This window comes from Phacochoerus africanus, chromosome 2, assembly GCF_016906955.1.
Source record: "Phacochoerus africanus isolate WHEZ1 chromosome 2, ROS_Pafr_v1, whole genome shotgun sequence".
Taxonomy (NCBI): Eukaryota; Metazoa; Chordata; class Mammalia; order Artiodactyla; family Suidae; genus Phacochoerus; species Phacochoerus africanus.
In genome coordinates, this window is record NC_062545.1 from 94261494 (window position 1) to 94281032 (window position 19539).

The following is a 19539-nucleotide window of genomic DNA, read 5'->3' on the forward strand; positions in this document are numbered from 1 at the left end:
CCAAGGAATTTTAGATACTATCTTGGTTGTTACAAAATCATGATATGAAATGGTCTGAATATTATTCTATTCTTCTTAAGAGGATTGATTTTTCTATGTATTTTTGTCTATTTTCTTTTAGAAGAAAATTAACATAGTTTGGCTCAAACTACAAACTCTGTCTCATGGGTAGAATACAGACATTCCTTCATATTTCTAGCTTTGTCTGGCTTACTGCAATCTGCCCCACAATTCATGGTTGACTGTCAGTGAATTAGAGAGTTTGTACCTTGAAACTGAATCTAATACTCTTTCTCCTTCCTCAAATTTGTCCTTTATTTTCCTTTGACTCTGTCCTAACTCTGTCTTTGTGTTCTTTAACTTAGAAAAACTATCGGTTATATGCAAAATTCCTATTCAGTGCAGACTGGGGCTTTTCATCAAAACGGAATTTGTAAAATGAGAATATCAAATTTTCCATTAGTGTCTAGTGCCGTTCAGAAGCTACCTGATAGTCTGTCTCTAATTCTTTCAGGTTTATTTTTAACTGTGAGGTGGCATGTCTTATCATAGTTACTCAGTGGAGTTCCCTGGGGGCTCAGTGGGTTAAGGATCCGGTGTTGTTACTGCTGTGGCGTGGGTTCGATCTTTGGCCTGAGAGAGGGCTCAGGCAAAAAAAAAAAAAAAAAAGAAAAAAAATAAAATCTAAATTGATCATTACCATAAACAGATAAGAAAACATATTTCTTTTTTTTCAATTTCTAAATTACATTTTGTCTGATATAGAATTATCATTTGATACTTTTTCCAATGTTTTAAATAGGTTCCTCCATTTTCTTCTGACGTGTTATTTTTGTCCAAAGTGTGTGTTCATTCTTATCTTTTTTTTCCTTTTATGCCTTTATCTAAATCTCCAGTTGTTCAGCAGCAGAGTTCTTAAAATACAAGATTCTAGTAACAGATATTGGCAAAAGCCCTCAGGAAATGCATACTGCCAATTTCTCTATCAGTCTAATTTGAGTATCCTTCTCATTTTTCCCATCAGTGATTATCTCTTTTTCCCCCTATGATTTAAACTATTAAATTGAAAGCATTTGTCTGATTTTAACTATAGCGTTCTAGATAATCTAAGTATATTTAGGAGATTATTTATTCCCCAATCTTTCTGAGAAGGAAGATTCAATCATTTTTGCTAACCCCTTTGTCTCCAACATGTAACATGATGCCTAGAGTATGTCATCCTTCAGGAAATATTAGTTTGATGAATTCAAGCCTTGAATTTACCCCAGGTTTAGAGGATTCTATCCAACTCATTCTGCATGTTAAACACATAGTGAAGATAGGCAGGCTAACCATGAGAAATTTGTTTTTGTTCTCTACGTGTGTTTGTTGCTTTTAAAGGAGTCTTTAAAATAAACCAAATTTGTCAGTTTCCCTATCTTATGCCCCTACATAGAGACAAGTTTGTAAGAAGCCAGTGAGCATCAAACCATTTATTTATTTATTTTTATTTTATTTTCCCACTGTACAGCAAGGGGATCAAATTATCCTTACATGTATACGTTACATTTTTTTCCCCACCCATTGTTCTGTTGCAACATGAGTATCTAGAAAAAGATCTCAATGCTACTCAGCAGGATCTCCTTGTAAATCTATTCTAAGTTGTGTCTGCTAAGACCAAGCTCCCGATCCCTCCCACTCCCTCCATCTCCCATCAGGCAGCCACAAGTCTCTTCTCCAAGTCCATGATTTTCTTTTCTGAGGAGATGTTCATTTGTGCTGGATATTAGGTTCCAGTTATAAGTGATATCATATGGTATTTGTCTTTGTCTTTCTGGCTCACTTCACTCAGTATGAGATTCTCTAGTTCCATCCATGTTGCTGCAAATGGCATTATGTCATTCTTTTTGATGGCTGAGTAGTATTCCACCTCTTCTGAATCCAGTCATCTGTTGATGGACATTTGGGTTGTTTCCATGTCCTGGCTATTGTGAATAGGGCTGCAATGAACATGAAGGTGCATGTGTCTCTTTTAAGCAGAGTTTTGACCAGATATATGCCCAAGAGTGGGATTGTGGGGGCATATGGAGTTCTATGTATAGATTTCTAAGGTATCTCCAAACTGTTCTCCAGAGTGGCTGTACCAGTTTACATTCCCACCAACAGTGCAGGAGGGTTCCCTTTTCTCCACACCCCCTCCAGCACTTGTTCTTTGTGCATTTATTAATGATGGCCATTCTGACTGGTGTGAGGTGGTCTCTCATGGTAGTTTTGATTTGCATTTCTCTTATAATCAGCGATGTTGAGAATTTTTTCATGTGTTTGCTGGCCATCTGTATATCTTCTTTGGGGAAATGTCTCTTCAGGTCTTTTGCCCATTTTTCCATTGATTGATTGGCTTTTTTGCTGTTGGGTTGTATAAGTTGTTTATATATCCTAGAGATTAAGCCCTTGTCGGTTGTATCATTTGAAACTATTTTCTCCCATTCTGAATGTTGTATTTTTGGTTTCTTTTGGGTTTCCTTTGCTGTGCAAAAGCTTTTCAGTTTGATGAGGTTCCATGGGTTTATTTTTGCTCTAATTTCTATTGCTTTGGGAGACTGACCTGGGAAAATATTCATGATGTTGATTTCCAAGAGTGTTTTGCCTATGTTTTCTTCTAGGAGTTGGATGGTGTCCTGTTGTATATTTAAGTCTTTCAGCCATTTGGAGTTGATTTTTGTGCATGGTGTGAGGGTGTGTTCTCGTTTCATTGCTTTGCATGCACCTGTCCAGGTTTCCCAGCAATGCTTGCTGAATAGACTTTCTTTTTTCCATTTTATGTTCTTGCCTCCCTTGTCAAAGATGAATTGACCATAGGTGTCAGGGTTTATTTCCGGATTCTCTATTCTGTTCCATTAGGTCTGTCTGTCTGTTTTGATACCAGTACCACACTGTTTTGATGACTGTGGCTTTGTAATATTTAATTCACTGTTCTATGGAAAACATTATTTTCAGTTATTCTTCCTCTTATATTTTACTCAATTCAAGAATCCCCTCGACTTGATGTTTCTACAGTTCCTTTATGTTAATTACATACTTTGGGAAAATGTATGAATAAGGGGAAAATATAAAGTCCCTTGAGAACATTGTTTCCTAAGGTTTCATTTATTACTTTATAGCATTAAGCTGTAGCAGAGCTCATTAGAGGATGGTATAAAGAAAGGATATATATATATATATATATATATATATATATATATATATATATATATAAATTGTCTCTTTTGTTAAAAATTTCCTCTTAGAAGAAAGAAAAAGTTAAAACTTTTTCAGATTTTTCTTCTTTTTTGTGCATGTTAAGGAAGATTCACCATTAGCTATTTTACCTGGAGGTATCTTCCACTACATACTATTAATTATATTTTTTGAGTAAATGAAGAAAAAGAAAAACATGAAAAAGGACATGACTTTTCTAAAGATGAAATTTTGAATTTTTTTTGGTAAGTTAAATTTATTTTATAAAAAATGATTTCTTTATTTTTTTTACTTTTCTTATATATTTTAATGAATCAGAAAGTTTGTTTTAAATCTGATGGAATCATATGAGTGTTAAGAATATTCAAGATCATTTAGTCCTGAGCTACTCTATTCACTCCACCTCTATCGTTCAAATCTATTTACCAAATCACCTTGTGTTTTGAAGAGATGGGGTTTCCTGAATTATAAAAAAGGTTAATTTTTAAATTCCACTTGGAAGTCTCTTTTCCTTAATTGTTCTTGCAGTGAAAACTGCTTGTAATATGTAATCCTTCCTTGTGGGCATGTTATTTAATGGATAGTCTAAAAAGATGAGTCAGGGAGTTAGGCAAGAGTGCTAACCAATACACATCTGTCTGCAGTGATGAAACTGTTCTATTACAATTATCATGTTTGTTATACTGGCTATTAGTCACATATGGCTATGGAGCACTTGAACTGGGACTAATTCAAAGAGTAGAAATTTTATATAATTTTATTTAGTGAAAATTTTTATTTAAATATACACATAAAGCTACTAGCTACTGTATTGGATAGTTCAGACGTGATGGATTAATATTATATTCACTTTTGAAGTATCTGTATTCAACATTATTGTTGCAGGGACACATCCATTTTGGCAAGTATTTGGGTAGTTTCTAAGCAGCATATGAGAACTTGTGGAAATTTACAAACTAAACATTTATAAAAGGAAATAGTAAACCATTTGAGTTTCCATTTAAGTATCATTTTAATTACAATGAACCAGGGATTTAAAATTGGGAAGATATCAATAAATTCATTAATATACTTTTTTCATGATTTATACTCATCCATAACCCTTCTAAAAAAGTCACATCACAATTCTTTATCAATATATTCCTTATCTACCTACCTTCCTATCTATTTTGTAATTTTAGTACTTATCATACACTCGAAGCAACACCAAACATTTTGTCTGCAGTATCTCCTATTTTCTTTTTAAATATCATTTGATGTTGGTGCAGTGATACTCAGTCTGAGAAGAAATATGTGACTTAACCAAAGTCAATAAATCACTAAATGACAGCAACATATTTTAATCACAAACTGTACTAATGTCAATCACTTCCATGTTGAAATATACCAATGAAAATAAATAAGAGGAATTGACACAGATAAACCAAATTTTATCATTGCGTTTCTGTCTTTATTTCTAAAAATACATTTTCTTGACTGAATATAGATTATGGGCGAGTCCTATTCTATTATGGATGTATTGATTCCTCTAGAAGTATAATACAATAGAATAAAAAGCTTACATAACCAAACTATCTAATATATGGAAACTGGATTTAGAAAACCATAGTGGGAGTTCCTGTCCTGGCTCAGAAGAAATTTATCTGACTAGCATCCATGAGAACTCAGGTTAGATCCCTGGTCTTGGTCACTGGTTAAGGATCTGGCATTGGCATGAGCTACAGTTTAGGTCAAAGATGTGGCTCGGATCTAGCATTGCTGTGGCTGTGGTGTAGGTCTTCACCTACTGCTCTGATTCAACCCCTAGCCTGGGAACCTCCACATGCAGCCCTAAGAAGATCCAAAAAAAAAGAAAGAAAAAAATAGCAGTTTTATACATATATATACACACATGTATATATAATAATATAAAAATATTGAAAGGTGTTCTAGAGCAAAAGTGATTGTTGTCATCCACATTTAAATCTTTATCTTTTCTACATAGGTGTGTATATATACTTATATATTTATTTATTCATGCAAATAATAGAATTTTAAATGTATGATATATTATGCAAATAATTTGTATAGAAATGTATATAACAACAGATAAGTAGAAAAAACTGCATAAAAAATTGTGTGACATCTTCTAACTGCTCCATTTAGGCCAGACATGGTTTACTATGCTCTGAGTCTCACAGTTGAGTGATTTCACTGAGAGTCACCTAGGTTGCTGATAAGGAGGCGTTAGAAGAAACGAGAGTTTTATACATTTTAAAGAGTATCATAGAGTTCCCTTACGGCTCAGTGGGTTAAGGATCTGGCATTGTCACTGCTATGGCTTGGGTTGCTGCTGTGGTGTGGGTTCAGTCCCTGGCTTTGGAACTTCTGCATGCTGTGTACATGACCAAAAACAAAACAGAAACAAAAAAGATAATGAAAAAATAATAAAGAGAGTATCATGACTTCATCTTTGGAGGTCAGGACCCCTGTCACATAATCTTTGCCTTTTCTCTGGTTTTATCATAGTGCTTTTGTGGAATGACTATATAGATCATAGCTGATTTGAGATATTCTTGTAATTTACTCCTTTTATATCTAAAAATGAAGAGTTCTAGAAGTCTTTAGTTGTGCAAACTCCTTTCACTTGTCATCAGTGTTCCTCACATCAGTATCATTTTCTTAAAGAGGCAAGCCCTTTAGAGATGGAATTAACTTTTTGAGATTCAAAATGCATTTTCACATATTTGCTTATGGGATAGAATATTATAACTACCACTTGGTGGGAGGGGAATCTGAAACCATCTAATCAAGCTCCTACTATTAAAAGTGAGGAGAGAAAGAATCAGAAAAATAATGTATTTATCCAAGGACAGATGTTTAAAAATGCTTCTGCTAGCTTTTAATAATATATACTAGATTCTCCATGTCCATTCTAACCCCCATATCTTTTTCATCTCAGATTTCCAGGAATTAATAACAAATGGCCAAAGAGAACTTTACATCTGTTACTGAATTTATTCTTTTGGGACTGAATTGAAAGTTGTGCTTTTCGTGCTGTTCATGGTAATTTACATCATTACCTTGGTGGGGAATCTGGGCATGATTTTTTAATCCAAGTCACTCCCAAGCTCCACACAGCCATGTACTTTTTCCTCAGCTGCCTTTTGTTTGTGGATGCCTGCTACTCATCTGTAATTGCCCCCAAAATGCTGATCAGCTTTGTGGTTGTGAAGGAAACATCTCATTCACTGCCTGCATAGTGCAGCATTTGTTTTTTGGGGTGTTCATCACCACAGAGGGCTTCTTGGCTGTCGGTGATGGCATACGACCATTATGTGGCCATCATGAATCCTTTGCTTTAAACCGTGTCTAAGAGGAAGTGTGTAGGGCTGGTCATGGGATCACTCATAGGTGGAATGATTAACTCACTGACACACACCATAAGCCTTGGGAGATTGTCCTTCTGTGAGTCCAATGTGGTTGGCCACTTCTTTTGTGATGTTCCCCCACTGCTAAAGCTGTCATGTTCTGATACCTCCTTGAATGAGCTGTTGCTCTTAATCTTCTCCGGAGTCATTGCCATGGCCACCTTTTTGATTGTGATCATTTCCTACATATTCATTTCTGCTGCCATCCTGAGGAATCTGCTCAGCAGCAGGCAGACAGAAAGCCTTCTCCACCTGTGCCTCTCACCTGACTGCCATGACCATATTTATGGTACATTAAGTTTTAATTACATTCAGCCAAGTTCCCAGTACTCTGTGGAACAAGAGAAGGTGGTTTCTGTGTTCTACACACTAGTAATTCCCATGTTAAACCCACTGATTTACAGTCTGAGAAACAAAGAGGTAAATGAAGCTGTGAAAAGGGCCATAGAAATGAGGCATTTCCTCTGTTAATTTCAGTCCATTTAATCATACAACATTCAACCAGTTATTCACTTATTACCATTCACATGAGTTCAATGAATTCTAGACTTTTTAAGTATTGTAAAAGTAATTGTATTCTGTACCTCTTTTCACATGAGGAAGTGAAGATTAGAAAGGAGAAGTGATGTAATGAACAACTGCATTCTAGGAAAGGTGACTTAAAGTAGCTCACCTGAAATACTACATTATTAACATCCTCAGCAATCAACTTTAATAAAATAAATTTAATGAAATTAATTTTATTATCCATATATTTCCATGCATCTTTTCTGATATTTGTAAAACTGAAAATATATGAATGGAGATATAAAGAATTATTTTTTTTCTAAATATTTAAAATTATTTATTCATAAAATCATAATAGTTCACATAACAATTTATTTTATTTTTCAAAATGTGTAATACTTTTTAAATATTGGTAAATCCCCATGTAAAGTAAAAAGTAAAACACGATTCCAAATGAGTTTTTTTTTTTTTAAACTAGTGGTAATTTGCTTATTTTTCTTCCTCTTCTTAGACATCATTGACCTCAGCAGCAGAAGATAGGTTGTGAAAAATTGACCCTATCATAATTTTCAGTTTGCAATAATGTACACCTAAAAACCCAATTAAAAAGATTGACACATCTATATCTATTTGGGAGTAGGTACAATTCAGCACCCTTTCTATCCATCTCTGACTTTAAGAATCTACTTCATATTCCTTCAAGATTAAAAAAAAATTAGCAATCTTTTAATCATATGATGGGTGTAAATGCTCGCCTAGAGGTTCTGTTCTGAAATGATATATTACTTGAGCATATAACTCCATAACTTCTCATTTTAGAAATTTTTGTGTTACAAAAGGTACTGTGAATAATATTGCATACACTTCAAAAATAAAAATTACTTACATTATGTACAGTTTTCTGTATTTTACTGTCTTTGTTAACTACTTATATCACAAGATACAGCCTGAGGTATTTAAAGCTAATGAGAAAGTGTTTAAATTAGTTAAACAATTTTACATTTGCTAGTTCATACTTCACAATGAAGACACAGTCAATATACTAGCAAAAATGACTGGATTTAAAACAAGAAAAGGAATCATATTTTCTATGGACAACAAAAACTATAAAACTCCTTTAAAAGTAGTTGTCTTTGCATTTACATTTTGCAACACATTGGGCATGACAAATAGTTTGATATAATTGATTTTTAAAGAAATGTGATGTTCATTTATGTAAATTCCATAAAAGTGTAATTCAAATATATTAACTATTTTCATCATTGTAATGGTGATAATAGTTCATAGCAGTAATATGCTTAATTCAAGTATTACACTTTGATTTATATATTTATATGTATATTCATATAGAAAGGATTAAAATTAAAAAAAGATCAATGATTAGTGAAAGAAAACCAATTTGCCCCAGCTCTCTTTAGGTAACTTCCATTGCCATTCATTGCCACTGAATGGTCTAGATTTTTTTTTTCCATCTGTATTTTAGTAAATAGAGATTATACACATAAACAATAAAAACAGCAACTGATATGCTAATGCATGCTATCAAATGCGTGTTTGTACTTGGAAGTGCTTGTATTTGTTCTGTAGAACTAATGATTCAGTGAGAAAACAACATTTGTGACTTTGGCTACATTTAAGCAAAGAGTAATGTGATTGAGAATGTTAACGCACACACACAACTAAATGCAAAAATATTTATAGTTAACAAACTTTGACTTCACAATGATTAAGTAGAAATCCTGTTTTATCTTTAGATTTTTACAGTACTGGGAATTCAGATTTAGAACATAAGTTAAGAAAATGAGAATTTCTTTGGCAGGTAAAATTTGCCTACTCTGAATTGTTCGAGCTTAGTTAAATGGATCAGTCAATAACACTGTAAACCAGCTATAATGGAAAAAAAGAAAAATCATAAAAAAATTCAGTCACAAGAGAAAAAAATAGAGTTTTGCACAAAACACTTCGTAGTGATATTCAAAGAAAACCTTGATATAAATAAGTTATTATTATCAAATTGGTAGCTCTTTATTCTCTATTTCATTAATTTTTAAAATATTTTTGAGGAGTTTCCATCGTGGCGTAGTGGTTAACGAATCCGACTAGGAACCATGAGGTTGTGGGTTCGGTCCCTGGCCTTGCTCAGTGGGTTAAGGATCTGGCATTGCCGTGAGCTGTGGTGTAGGTCGTAGATGCAGCTCGGATCTCTTGTTGCTGTGGCTCTGGCGTAGGCTGATGACTACAGCTCCGATTGGACCCCTAGCCTTGGAATCTCCATATGCCGCAAGAGTGGCCCTAGAAAAGGCAAAAAGACAAAAATAAATAAATAGATAAATAAAATATTCTTGAAACTTCAAGTCCTTTGTTAGTTGATGTGCATTAGAAATGTTTTCCTTGGAGTTCCCACCGTGGCGCAGTGGTTAAGGAATCCGACTAGGAGCCATGAGGTTGCGGGTTCCGTCCCTGCCCTTGCTCAGTGGGTTAACAATCTGGCGTTGCCATGAGCTGTGGTGTAGGTTGCAGACGCGGCTAGGATCCCGCGTTGCTGTGGCTCTGGTGTAGGCCAGCAGCTACAGCTCCGATTTGACCCCTAGCCTGGGAACCTCCATCAGCTGTGGGAGCTGCCCAAAGAAATAGCAAAAAGACAAAAAAAAAAAAAAAAGAAAAGAAATGTTTCCCCCCATCATGGGTTGTCCTGTATTTATTTATTTCCTTTTTGACAATAAAAATTTGCAATTTCAGCATAAGTAAGTTCATCATTTTTTCTTTTACAATTAGAGTTTTCTGACCTGAGTCTAATAAAGAGGTATTTTCTCACCTAAAAAGATTGTTTCCCCTCCTTCTCTTCCAAGTGAATAGCCAACTATAAAAACACCATTTATTGAAAAGACCAGCTATTTTTACTATTTTGTATCAATTCTTCATATTTCAAGGATTCATATACATCTAAATAAAAGATTCTAATTCAATGAATCTGCTGTTCTGTTGAACTATTTTTTATTCCTGTGCCAATATTACCCTGTACCAAATATTCTACTTAATGTATCTTGGTATCTATTTGAACTGGTACTTCTCCCTTGGTCTTCTTTTAAGAAGGATTTAGCTACTCTTGACCCCTTATATTTTTCATGTATATATTATAATCAATGCGTCTTACTAGAAGGAATTCATTTCTAATACATGAATGTAACTGAAATACATTTAAGCCTGCCTTTCACAGATATGGTCCACGTCTCTAATCTACTTTCAGTTCTAAAGATGTCTCATGTGAAGAACCTAAAATACATTTGAATTTTAAAAAATTATGAATTTGCCAAAATCCGCATTGGTCAACAAAGCTTTGCAGGTTTTCAGTTATTGATCCGGGCAAACTGATAACAAGCATCTATGTCAGATTAGGCAAACACCTCTAGGAAAATAATGATTGGAGATTCTCTATTATTTTGAAAAAAATATTTGTCAGTTGCAATTTAGTTCATATAAAAATTGTTTTTACAGGGAGTTCCCATCGTGGCTCAGTGGTTAACAAATCCGACTAGGAACCTTGAGGTTGCAGGTTCCATCCCTGCCCTTCCTCAGTGGATTAAGGATCCGGCATTGCCATGAGCTGTGGTGTAGGTTGCAGATGCGGTTTGGATCCCGTGCTGCTGTGGTTCTGGCGTCGGCTGGTGGCTACAGCTCTGATTCGTCCCCTAGCCTGGGAACCTCCGTATGCCCCGGGAGTAGCCCAAGAAATGGCAAAAACACACACAAAAAAATTGTTTTTACAGTTAACTGATGACCTAAAGTAGGATTTTAAAAATTTCATAACTTGTTGCAGTTCATCAGCTAGACCATTGCCCCACAAGAACTTAGAATTCCCTACATGGGGGGAATTTTTATTTAAAGATATGTTTATATGAGTTCCCATCATGGCTCAGCAGAAATGAATCTGATCAGAATCCATGAGGATGCAGGTTTGATCCCTGGTCTTGCTAAATGGGTTAAGGATCCGGCATTGCTGTGAGCTGTGGTGTAGGTCACAGATGCAGCTTGGATCCTGCATTGCTGTGGCTGTGGTGTAGGTCAGCGGCTACAGCTCCAATCTGTTTTTATTATTCTGATTAATATACTACATAACAAACCATCCCACTATTTAGTATATTAAAAATAACAACAGCTTTTGTTTTTGGCTCACAGAGGTTGTGTTCAGTTAACAATTCAGTAAGATTCAGTTAAGCAATTCTCTTTGGTTCACAATTTGGGATTAATGTCATTTAGTTTAACTTTGGAATTTATGGATTTTCATTGTCTAGGCAATTGGAAAATGGAGAGGTAAAATGGTTTGCATATCATCCATAAATAATTAACCAAGTATTAACAGGAAGAAGCCCTATGCCTATACCAGAGCTGTTGGCTAAGTAAACAGGCAAAAATGACAAGCATAAGAAAAGTCAGCAAAGCCCTTACTGTTATTAGCAAAATTTTTAAATGAAACCTGTAAGAGAGGTAAAAGAAAAGCTATGCAAAAAGAAAGATTTTAAAAAATTAAGATTAGTTATAATAATTAAATGATGTTTTAGAGAAAATTTTCATGGTTTTTCTCCTGCTGGTAAAACAGCAAAAGCTTCTTTACAAAGAAATCTGGTACTGTCAATATCTATCTATCATCTATCTATCTATCTATCTATCTATCTATCTATCTATCTATCTATCTATCTATCTATCTATCAACTATCCTTATTTTTTCATTTTTGGCTGCACCCATAACATATGGAAGTTCCCAGGCCAAGGATTCAGTCCAAGCTGGAGCTGCCACACATGGAGGAATAATGAATTTGATTCTAATAGCTGAGAATAAAAAACAATCATGTGAACTCCTCTTCCATACCTAGTATTCTTCCTCACTCCCACACTATATACCTAACCTCTTTACAAGCATTTATTGTCAATAGTGTATTCTATTCACATAACATATCCTAAGGTATTATACTATTTACTTAATTATTTATAATCCATCTCTCCCTCTTGAGAAAGGCAGATTTTTTTTTCCTGCTTTGTGTTGTCATGTAAGTACAGCACATAGAGTCAAGGAAGACAATTTATAAATACATGTTGAATTTATTTGTGCTTGTTATTCCTTTTAGAGATACACAGAGAAAAGCTGGAAGCCCAGAATGCAATTTATAGGAATCATATTGTACATAAGCTTTAAGAGAAAAAATTGCATAGTTTTTTCCACATCCTTTGTATGGCACAATTTACATCTTTATTTCTCAAGCTATAGATCAAGGAATTTAACATGGGGATAATGAGGGTGTAAAATATAGAAGCCACTTTATCAGTGTCGAAGGAATGGCTGGACTCTGGTTGCACATACATAAATATCAAAGTCCCATAGAACACGGTGACCACTGTCAGGTGGGATCCACAGGTTGAAAAAGCCTTGTGCCTACCTTCAGCAGAGTTCATCCTGAGAATGGCTTCAAGAATAAATAGGTAAGACACAAGCACTATCAGAAGGGATGTAATCAAATTAAAACCTGCGGAGATCAGAATGATGAGTTCAACTTCATGTGTATTTGAGCAGAGCAAGGACAACAAAGGGAAGATGTCACAGTAGAAATGCCTGATGACACCATAGCCACAGAAGGATAAATTAAATATCTTTATAGTGATGAGAAGAGACACAAATGTGCTATAGAGATAGGGGATTGCCACCAGCACCCAACATACCCTTTGTGACATGATAACTGGGTAGAGCAGAGGGTGACAGATGGCCACATAGCGGTCATAGGACATTACAGATAGAATAAAATGTTCACTAATAATGAAGACAATAAAGAATGCTAGTTGTGTAGCACAAGAATAATAGGAGATTGCATTTCGATCCACAACAAAATTTACTAACATTTTGGGTCCTACTGTTGTGGAACAACCGAGGTCAGTAAAAGCCAAGTGTCTAACAAAGAAGTACATGGGTGTCTGGAGCCTGGAGTCCACCTTGGTGAGGATGACCATGCCCAAGTTGCCCACCACTGAGATCACATAGATGAGGAGGAACAGCCCAAATAATGGAGCCTGCAGCTCAGGGCGGTCTGTGATTCCCATAAGGATGAATTCATTTAGTGTGGTTAGATTTTCTGTTTCCATGCTGGTTGTTAGAGCACCTCTTCTGGATAGAAAAAATACCAAGAGCATTAGTCAATAGCTTCTATGTATTATCATCTGGGAGGCTTTAATTAGCAAAGTTAGTATAAATTAGATATATCTAAACTTCCCAATTTAAGGTATTTGAAAATAAACCCATATTCTACATATAATAATATACATAAATAAAGATAGAGACAGAGACACTTTCTGGTTCTCAAATGGAAGTTATTTCACTAACCAAAGAACATTTGTCAATGTTTAGAAGGCATGGTTGTTGCAACTGGGAGTGGGGAGATACTTCCAGATAGTGATTAGAGGTAATTATGCTTCTAAACATCTTACAATTCTCCATATCAGTTCAAAATCTCAATCATGCAAAGGTTGAAAAACTACAATTGTATAGTAATATAGATACATAGATAGATGTAGATACATATAGATATAGAGGTATGGATACAGATATATAGACACAGATATCTAAAAGGAAAAAGTTAAAAAATTGGGGTCACTTACATAAAATGTGCTATTATTGTTAGTTTTCTATTAGTCATTTATATAATTGCAATCACATAGTGACATGCATAAATCGCATTTAATAAAATGACAATATATCAATTATATAATAAAGTTTATTATGCAATTAAATAATGATTATAATAATATTTAAGGCCAGAAATTTCAAAAAATTATAGAACCCACTGGTTTAACACATAGTTCTGTAAAGTCCTATATCCTGGTGATACAGGCTGAAGAAGTTCATATACTTGACAGATAATAGGTATAAAAATAAGAACACAATAATGAGTTGCAGTGAGTATTATTAGTCTTTATGTAAAGAAATATATGAGACATACTATAGATAGATGTTAGATTGATAGATTCAAACATACATACATACAAAGATAACACAGATACATGGAATCTCTGCTTTAATTACCATCTCCCTTTATGGTATTTAAAAAGGGTTACTTTGGCAAAAAATATAACTTATGTGGAACTCTTTATTCTCATATGCAAAACCAGTCCATACATACAGGACTGGATAAATGAAGATTAGATGATTCGATGTGTCTGTACTACCTTGAAGTCGAGTATGTAGGAGTTTTAATTTTAATTTTTTAATGGTGATAATAATGTATCTTAAAGAGCGTTTATTAATGTATTTGTGTGTAAATTCTTCTGCACTGTGATATTCCTTCTTTGTCAAGGCTCTGATGATGAACAGTTGACAGTTAAGGGAAGGAGGACGGAAGGCATGTAACTAACTACAAGCCCTGTTCTTCCCCCTTCTCTGGGCCTAAAACGGGGGCATAGGAGTGCTATTCTTTTGGATTATTTATCTTCTTAATTTCTTAGCTATTTTAATAAGATATAAATATGTTTATTCTGACACAAATATTCTTAAAATATTAATCTTAAAATGCATCAGGGCATATTCACTTTAATTGATGTATACTAACTTGTATGTAGCAATCAAGTGCACTTCATCATGCAAGAATCCAGGAGAATAGAAGAAATCTGAGCAAACTGGAATACAGGGGAGTTATTGGCATTGTTGAATATATGAATATGTGAATGTTATAAAAACTTCCCTTGCATAAAGCTACATCATACTTTTTAAAAATGGTTAAAGTCTCTATGTTACATGATACTATAGAGGTGAAAGAAAACACAATAAAGAAAGGCTTCATGTGGATTCTTGGATGTGACTTTAAATTATTCCCCCATTAAGGCTATGGGAACTCCTTCAAACTATGATATAATACAAAACACAAATAAACGTGTTTATATCAAACATTAAAAATGTATCTGAACATTCCTAATAATTCATAGATTAAGAATACACCAGAGTAAGAGGTGGATAGCAGATATAGTAAGAGAATTATTAAATTTAAAGTACTGTAAGCCTAAATATTTTCTTTAAAAGAATAGAAATGATGCTGGTTATAATAAAAATTACAATGACAGTAGGTTCTAAATGATTTATAAGAAAATAAATATAAAATGCTTTATAACATTAAATATGAAAATGATTACATAAACTTTGCATTTTACTCACATAAAATATCACTTACAATTGTGGGACTTCCTGATAGTCACCTTGTGTTGAAACACACTTTTCTTATATCATAAATATGGAACTGTGTATCATCATGATAGTGATTTTAGATAAATATCTTCAACAAATTTATTAAGACACAGTATAAATCTCATTTTTGTTCCTTAGGGTTTTTTTGCAATATGAAATGCTGAGAAAATTCAGACTTGTTAAATTCCAATTTTCCTGTAAGATAAGAAAAAATAGAAATGTTTTTGTTTTCTCACAGGCTTTAGCATTCTATGAAGAGAAACAGCTTTTTCATAGTTAAACATCTTTGTTGAATACCAAAGATCGTTATTTTTTAAAGCTGTACTCCATGAGATAATTACATCTGCTTCTCTCAGGTTCCATTTGACACTGAAGAACACTGCACCATTACTTAAACGTCTGCTAATATCCAGTAACACTTTTCTCATGTTATCCTGAGGTGGAAATCTCTTGCCTCTTCAAGAGATCAGGAAAGAATCATACTTATACATTTATTTAAATAATCATTAAATATTAAATTACTATTGAAGAGATCACAGCGACCTCAGGTACTAAATAACTAAGAATTTGGAAGGACATAAACATGAGAGACTGAATACCTATAGCTTCTTAATTTTTCCAGTTTCTGAGAATGCACGTCTCTTTAATTATACGTCATTTGCTCTCAGTTTTAGACTCATTAGCAATATCATTGTTTATATAAATAAATATCATGTTGATGTCTCAAAGATGCTTTTCATCATTTAATGTCTTAATCCATGCAAAAATACTCAAAAAAATGAATATGAAGAGATAAGAGCAGGCATTCAGTTACTGAGCAGTGGAAAACAAAGAAAAATGAATCAGAAATGGTCTCATTTGGCTTAGGCTTTGCCATTGAACTAAATTGGAACTTTGGATATGTTACTTTAAATTGTTGATATTGGAAACAAAAGGTGTCAGGTGAAATATCCTATCATTTTACCTGTAATGAAGTCTCTGTCATGACTCCCTCCTTTGTTACAAGCATGGCTAAGTGAGAATGATTTATGGATTTCTTTCACCTTAGGAGACACCCTGAGGAAATACCAAGCAAATCCCTAAAGTATTGAGAGCGTAACAAAATGTCTGGAGATTGTGTTTTAATTGCCTGAGACATTTTTCTTTCTGTTTTTCCTTCCTGACCATCTCCTTTAATCATTTCCTCCCTTTTTTCCTTCTTTCTTCCTTCCTCTCTTTTTTTCACTCTCAGTTAACTCCTTTTGTAGCACACAAGAGTCTTGACAAAAATATGTCTGTAAGGCTTACCCATGAAAAATCAACATTTCTATAGTGGTGTCCTCAAAAGTAGGAGTAGAAATTTTAAACATTGTCCTATTGCAGTATTTAAAATGTTTAGGGAATTAAAATAGTACACTACGCGGATATGAGGTGCTGCCTCATGATTTGTTGCTCATGTGATTGTTTTTACTTATCCCTCAGAGACAGGGATTCCTATCCCTTACTTACTGTTACTTCTTATTTCATGGATTCTATCATATGTCTGCTTACTATTTCTGTTTTGCTTTTATTTTTCTTTTACTGAATATTGCACCATTTTAGTCATTCTATTCTGTGCAACCTCCATACAAATAAGTACCTATTCAATCACAAGTTCCCCTTGGCTACCCCTTATAACCACACCCATTTCCTCCTCTGCCACCATTCCTAACCCCTGGTCATCATTAATTTGCTTTCTCCCACTATGTTTTTATCATTTGAAAATATTTTATAAGTAATATCATGCCATTTTTAATTGTTTGGGATTGGCATTTTTATAGAACGTAATTCTCTTGAGATTCCTTTGTGTTTCTCTATGTATTGATCATTTGTTCCTTTATTGTTGCTGAGTAGTATTTCATGTTTTTCATGATAATTTGTTGAAACATTCACTCATTAATAGATATATGGGTTCCTTCCACTTTTCAACTATGACGAATAAAACTTCCAGGATCCCTCACTTAATGATGATTCTATTGTAGGGATTAAATTTTTCCTCCATGCTTCTATGTTCTTTGGCTAGTTTAATAATCAAAGGTTCCAAAACTGGTCATATGACTGATTAACAGAAGAAAAACAACAAAATTCACTTTTTTTACTTGAAGAGGCTCTATAATTTCTGGACCTGGAAAGTGACTGAAGCCAAGCTGTTTATATATCTTTTTAGACAAAGAATGACATGAAGATTTGACAAAAACAAAGGGTTTTTGTTTGGGGTAGTAAATTAATGAAAAAGTAACAAATGTGTTTATACAGCCTTCTTGCACAGAACCTATTATCTCCTGTGATAAGGATATCCTTCATCCTCCAAGAATAGGGGATATCTTCCTATGGGAGCTTTATTTCCTGCTCTCAGGAGAAAAAAGGAGGGTTAGTGTGTTCACCTTGATGTTTTTGAAGTATCTTAAATTCAAAATTATCAATATGTCACCATGCCACCTTTTGGGGTGGTATGTTCCAAGCCCCATTAATATCGATGTAAATTTTCAGTCCCTTGGGATGAGTATCTAACAGTGTGGTTGGTAGTTTGATTTAACCATGATGAAATACGTTTTATCAATGTGTACCTTTAAGGATTATGCTTTTGGTGTCCTGTATATAAAGTCTTCACCAGATCTAGGTCCTAGAAAGAAATTTCTCCCTATTTTTTTTAATCTAACTGTTTTATACTTTAGCATTTTACAGTTGTTCTTCATGTTGTATTAATTTTTGTATAAGGCTTAGGTCAATATTATTTGTTTGTTTGTTTTTGCCTTTGTATTTCCAATTACCTCAGCACCACGTTTTTAAAAGTTTACCTTCCTTCTATGGAATCACCTTTGTGTCTTTATGAGAAATTAGTTGAACTGTTTGTGAAGATCTATTTCTGTGTTGCCTATTCTGTTTCATTAATTTATGTAGTTGTATTTCTACCAATATCAAACAGTCTTGACTACTGTGGTTATATAGTCAATCTCAACATAAAGGAGATTTGTTTCTTCCTTGCTATGTTACATTCTAAAATGTATTTATGACAGGTCTTTGACCTATGAATGAAATTCAGTATAAAATTGCCTCTACAATAAATCTTGCTGGGATTATATTTAGGTTTACATTAAATCTATAGATCAGTTTGGGAAGAATTTAAGTATGCTGATTTAAGTAAATATACTTTCTAAATCATTCAGATTTTCTCTGACTTCTTTAATCAATATTCTGTACCTTCTGGCATATGGATGCTGTATATATTTTGTTAGTTTCTATGTACATAGTTTATTAGATGTAGAGTGATTATAAATATATATATATTATATATATAGTGTCTTTATATATATGTGTGTGTATATATATATATATATATATATATATATATACACACACATATATGCATGCATATACATATATTTGTATATTTTGGTTAATTAGGTATTATTCACATTAACTTTCTGAACTCACATTTTTGCTCCAGGTTGTTTTTTTTTTCCCTCAGATTTGTCGAGAGATTTTCTATTAGATAACAAATCTTTTGTTATCTAATGCCTTCATTTCTTTCTTTTCAAGTTCTACGGAGTTTATGTTGTTTTCTTTTTTTTGCACTTTCTGGGAATTCCTGTTTATTTGCTTTGTCTAATTATAGATGAATTTGCATTTTGATATTTTTTTTGGTAAGCATAATTACAAAATGTTTGCTCTTTTTATTCTTCCATCTTTTATTCAGCACAGTTATTTTTAAATCATTCATATTTTGTGGCACCAACAACTCGTTACTTTTTATAGCTAGTGGCTTTCCCCTGCTTGGATACCCTACCATCTGTCTATCCATTCTCAAGTCAATAAATATTTGGCATGTTTCTGGATTTGGGCCACTCCAAAGAGACTTCAATAAAGCTGAAGGGGGAAAAAGGCCTTCTTTAATGTCTTAAGTGCTCTAGATTTTTAACAGACTTTTTTAGACCAGCCAAGACCAATATCCACCATGAGACTTTGTATTTAATACCTATACATTTGGGCAAATTCTTCTATTTATCTCTTTTTGAGGTCTCTAAAGTACGCTGAATCTCCTGACGCTTCTAGGATGTGAAATTTTAAACTCAAGCAGAAAACTGAGAACACTGTAAGCCACTGGTATTTCTGTTAGATCAGGCAGTTGGCTAGATATGAGCAGAGAAATGGGGGTTCATGGGCCAAATG

At 33.8% G+C, this 19539-nt stretch overlaps 1 protein-coding gene and 1 pseudogene across 1 annotated transcript; one reads left to right on the plus strand and one right to left on the minus strand.

The window, feature by feature from the left end:
* The first annotated feature begins 6178 nt into the window (after window positions 1–6178).
* On the plus strand, window positions 6179–7097 carry LOC125121109 (olfactory receptor 1052-like; annotated as a pseudogene).
* A 5223-nt stretch (window positions 7098–12320) lies between these two features.
* On the minus strand, window positions 12321–13262 carry LOC125121110 (olfactory receptor 8K3-like). The gene has a single exon (XM_047769406.1). The coding sequence runs from the start codon at window positions 13260–13262 to the stop codon at window positions 12321–12323; it is 942 nt and encodes a 313-aa protein (XP_047625362.1).
* Between the last annotated feature and the right edge of the window lie 6277 nt (window positions 13263–19539).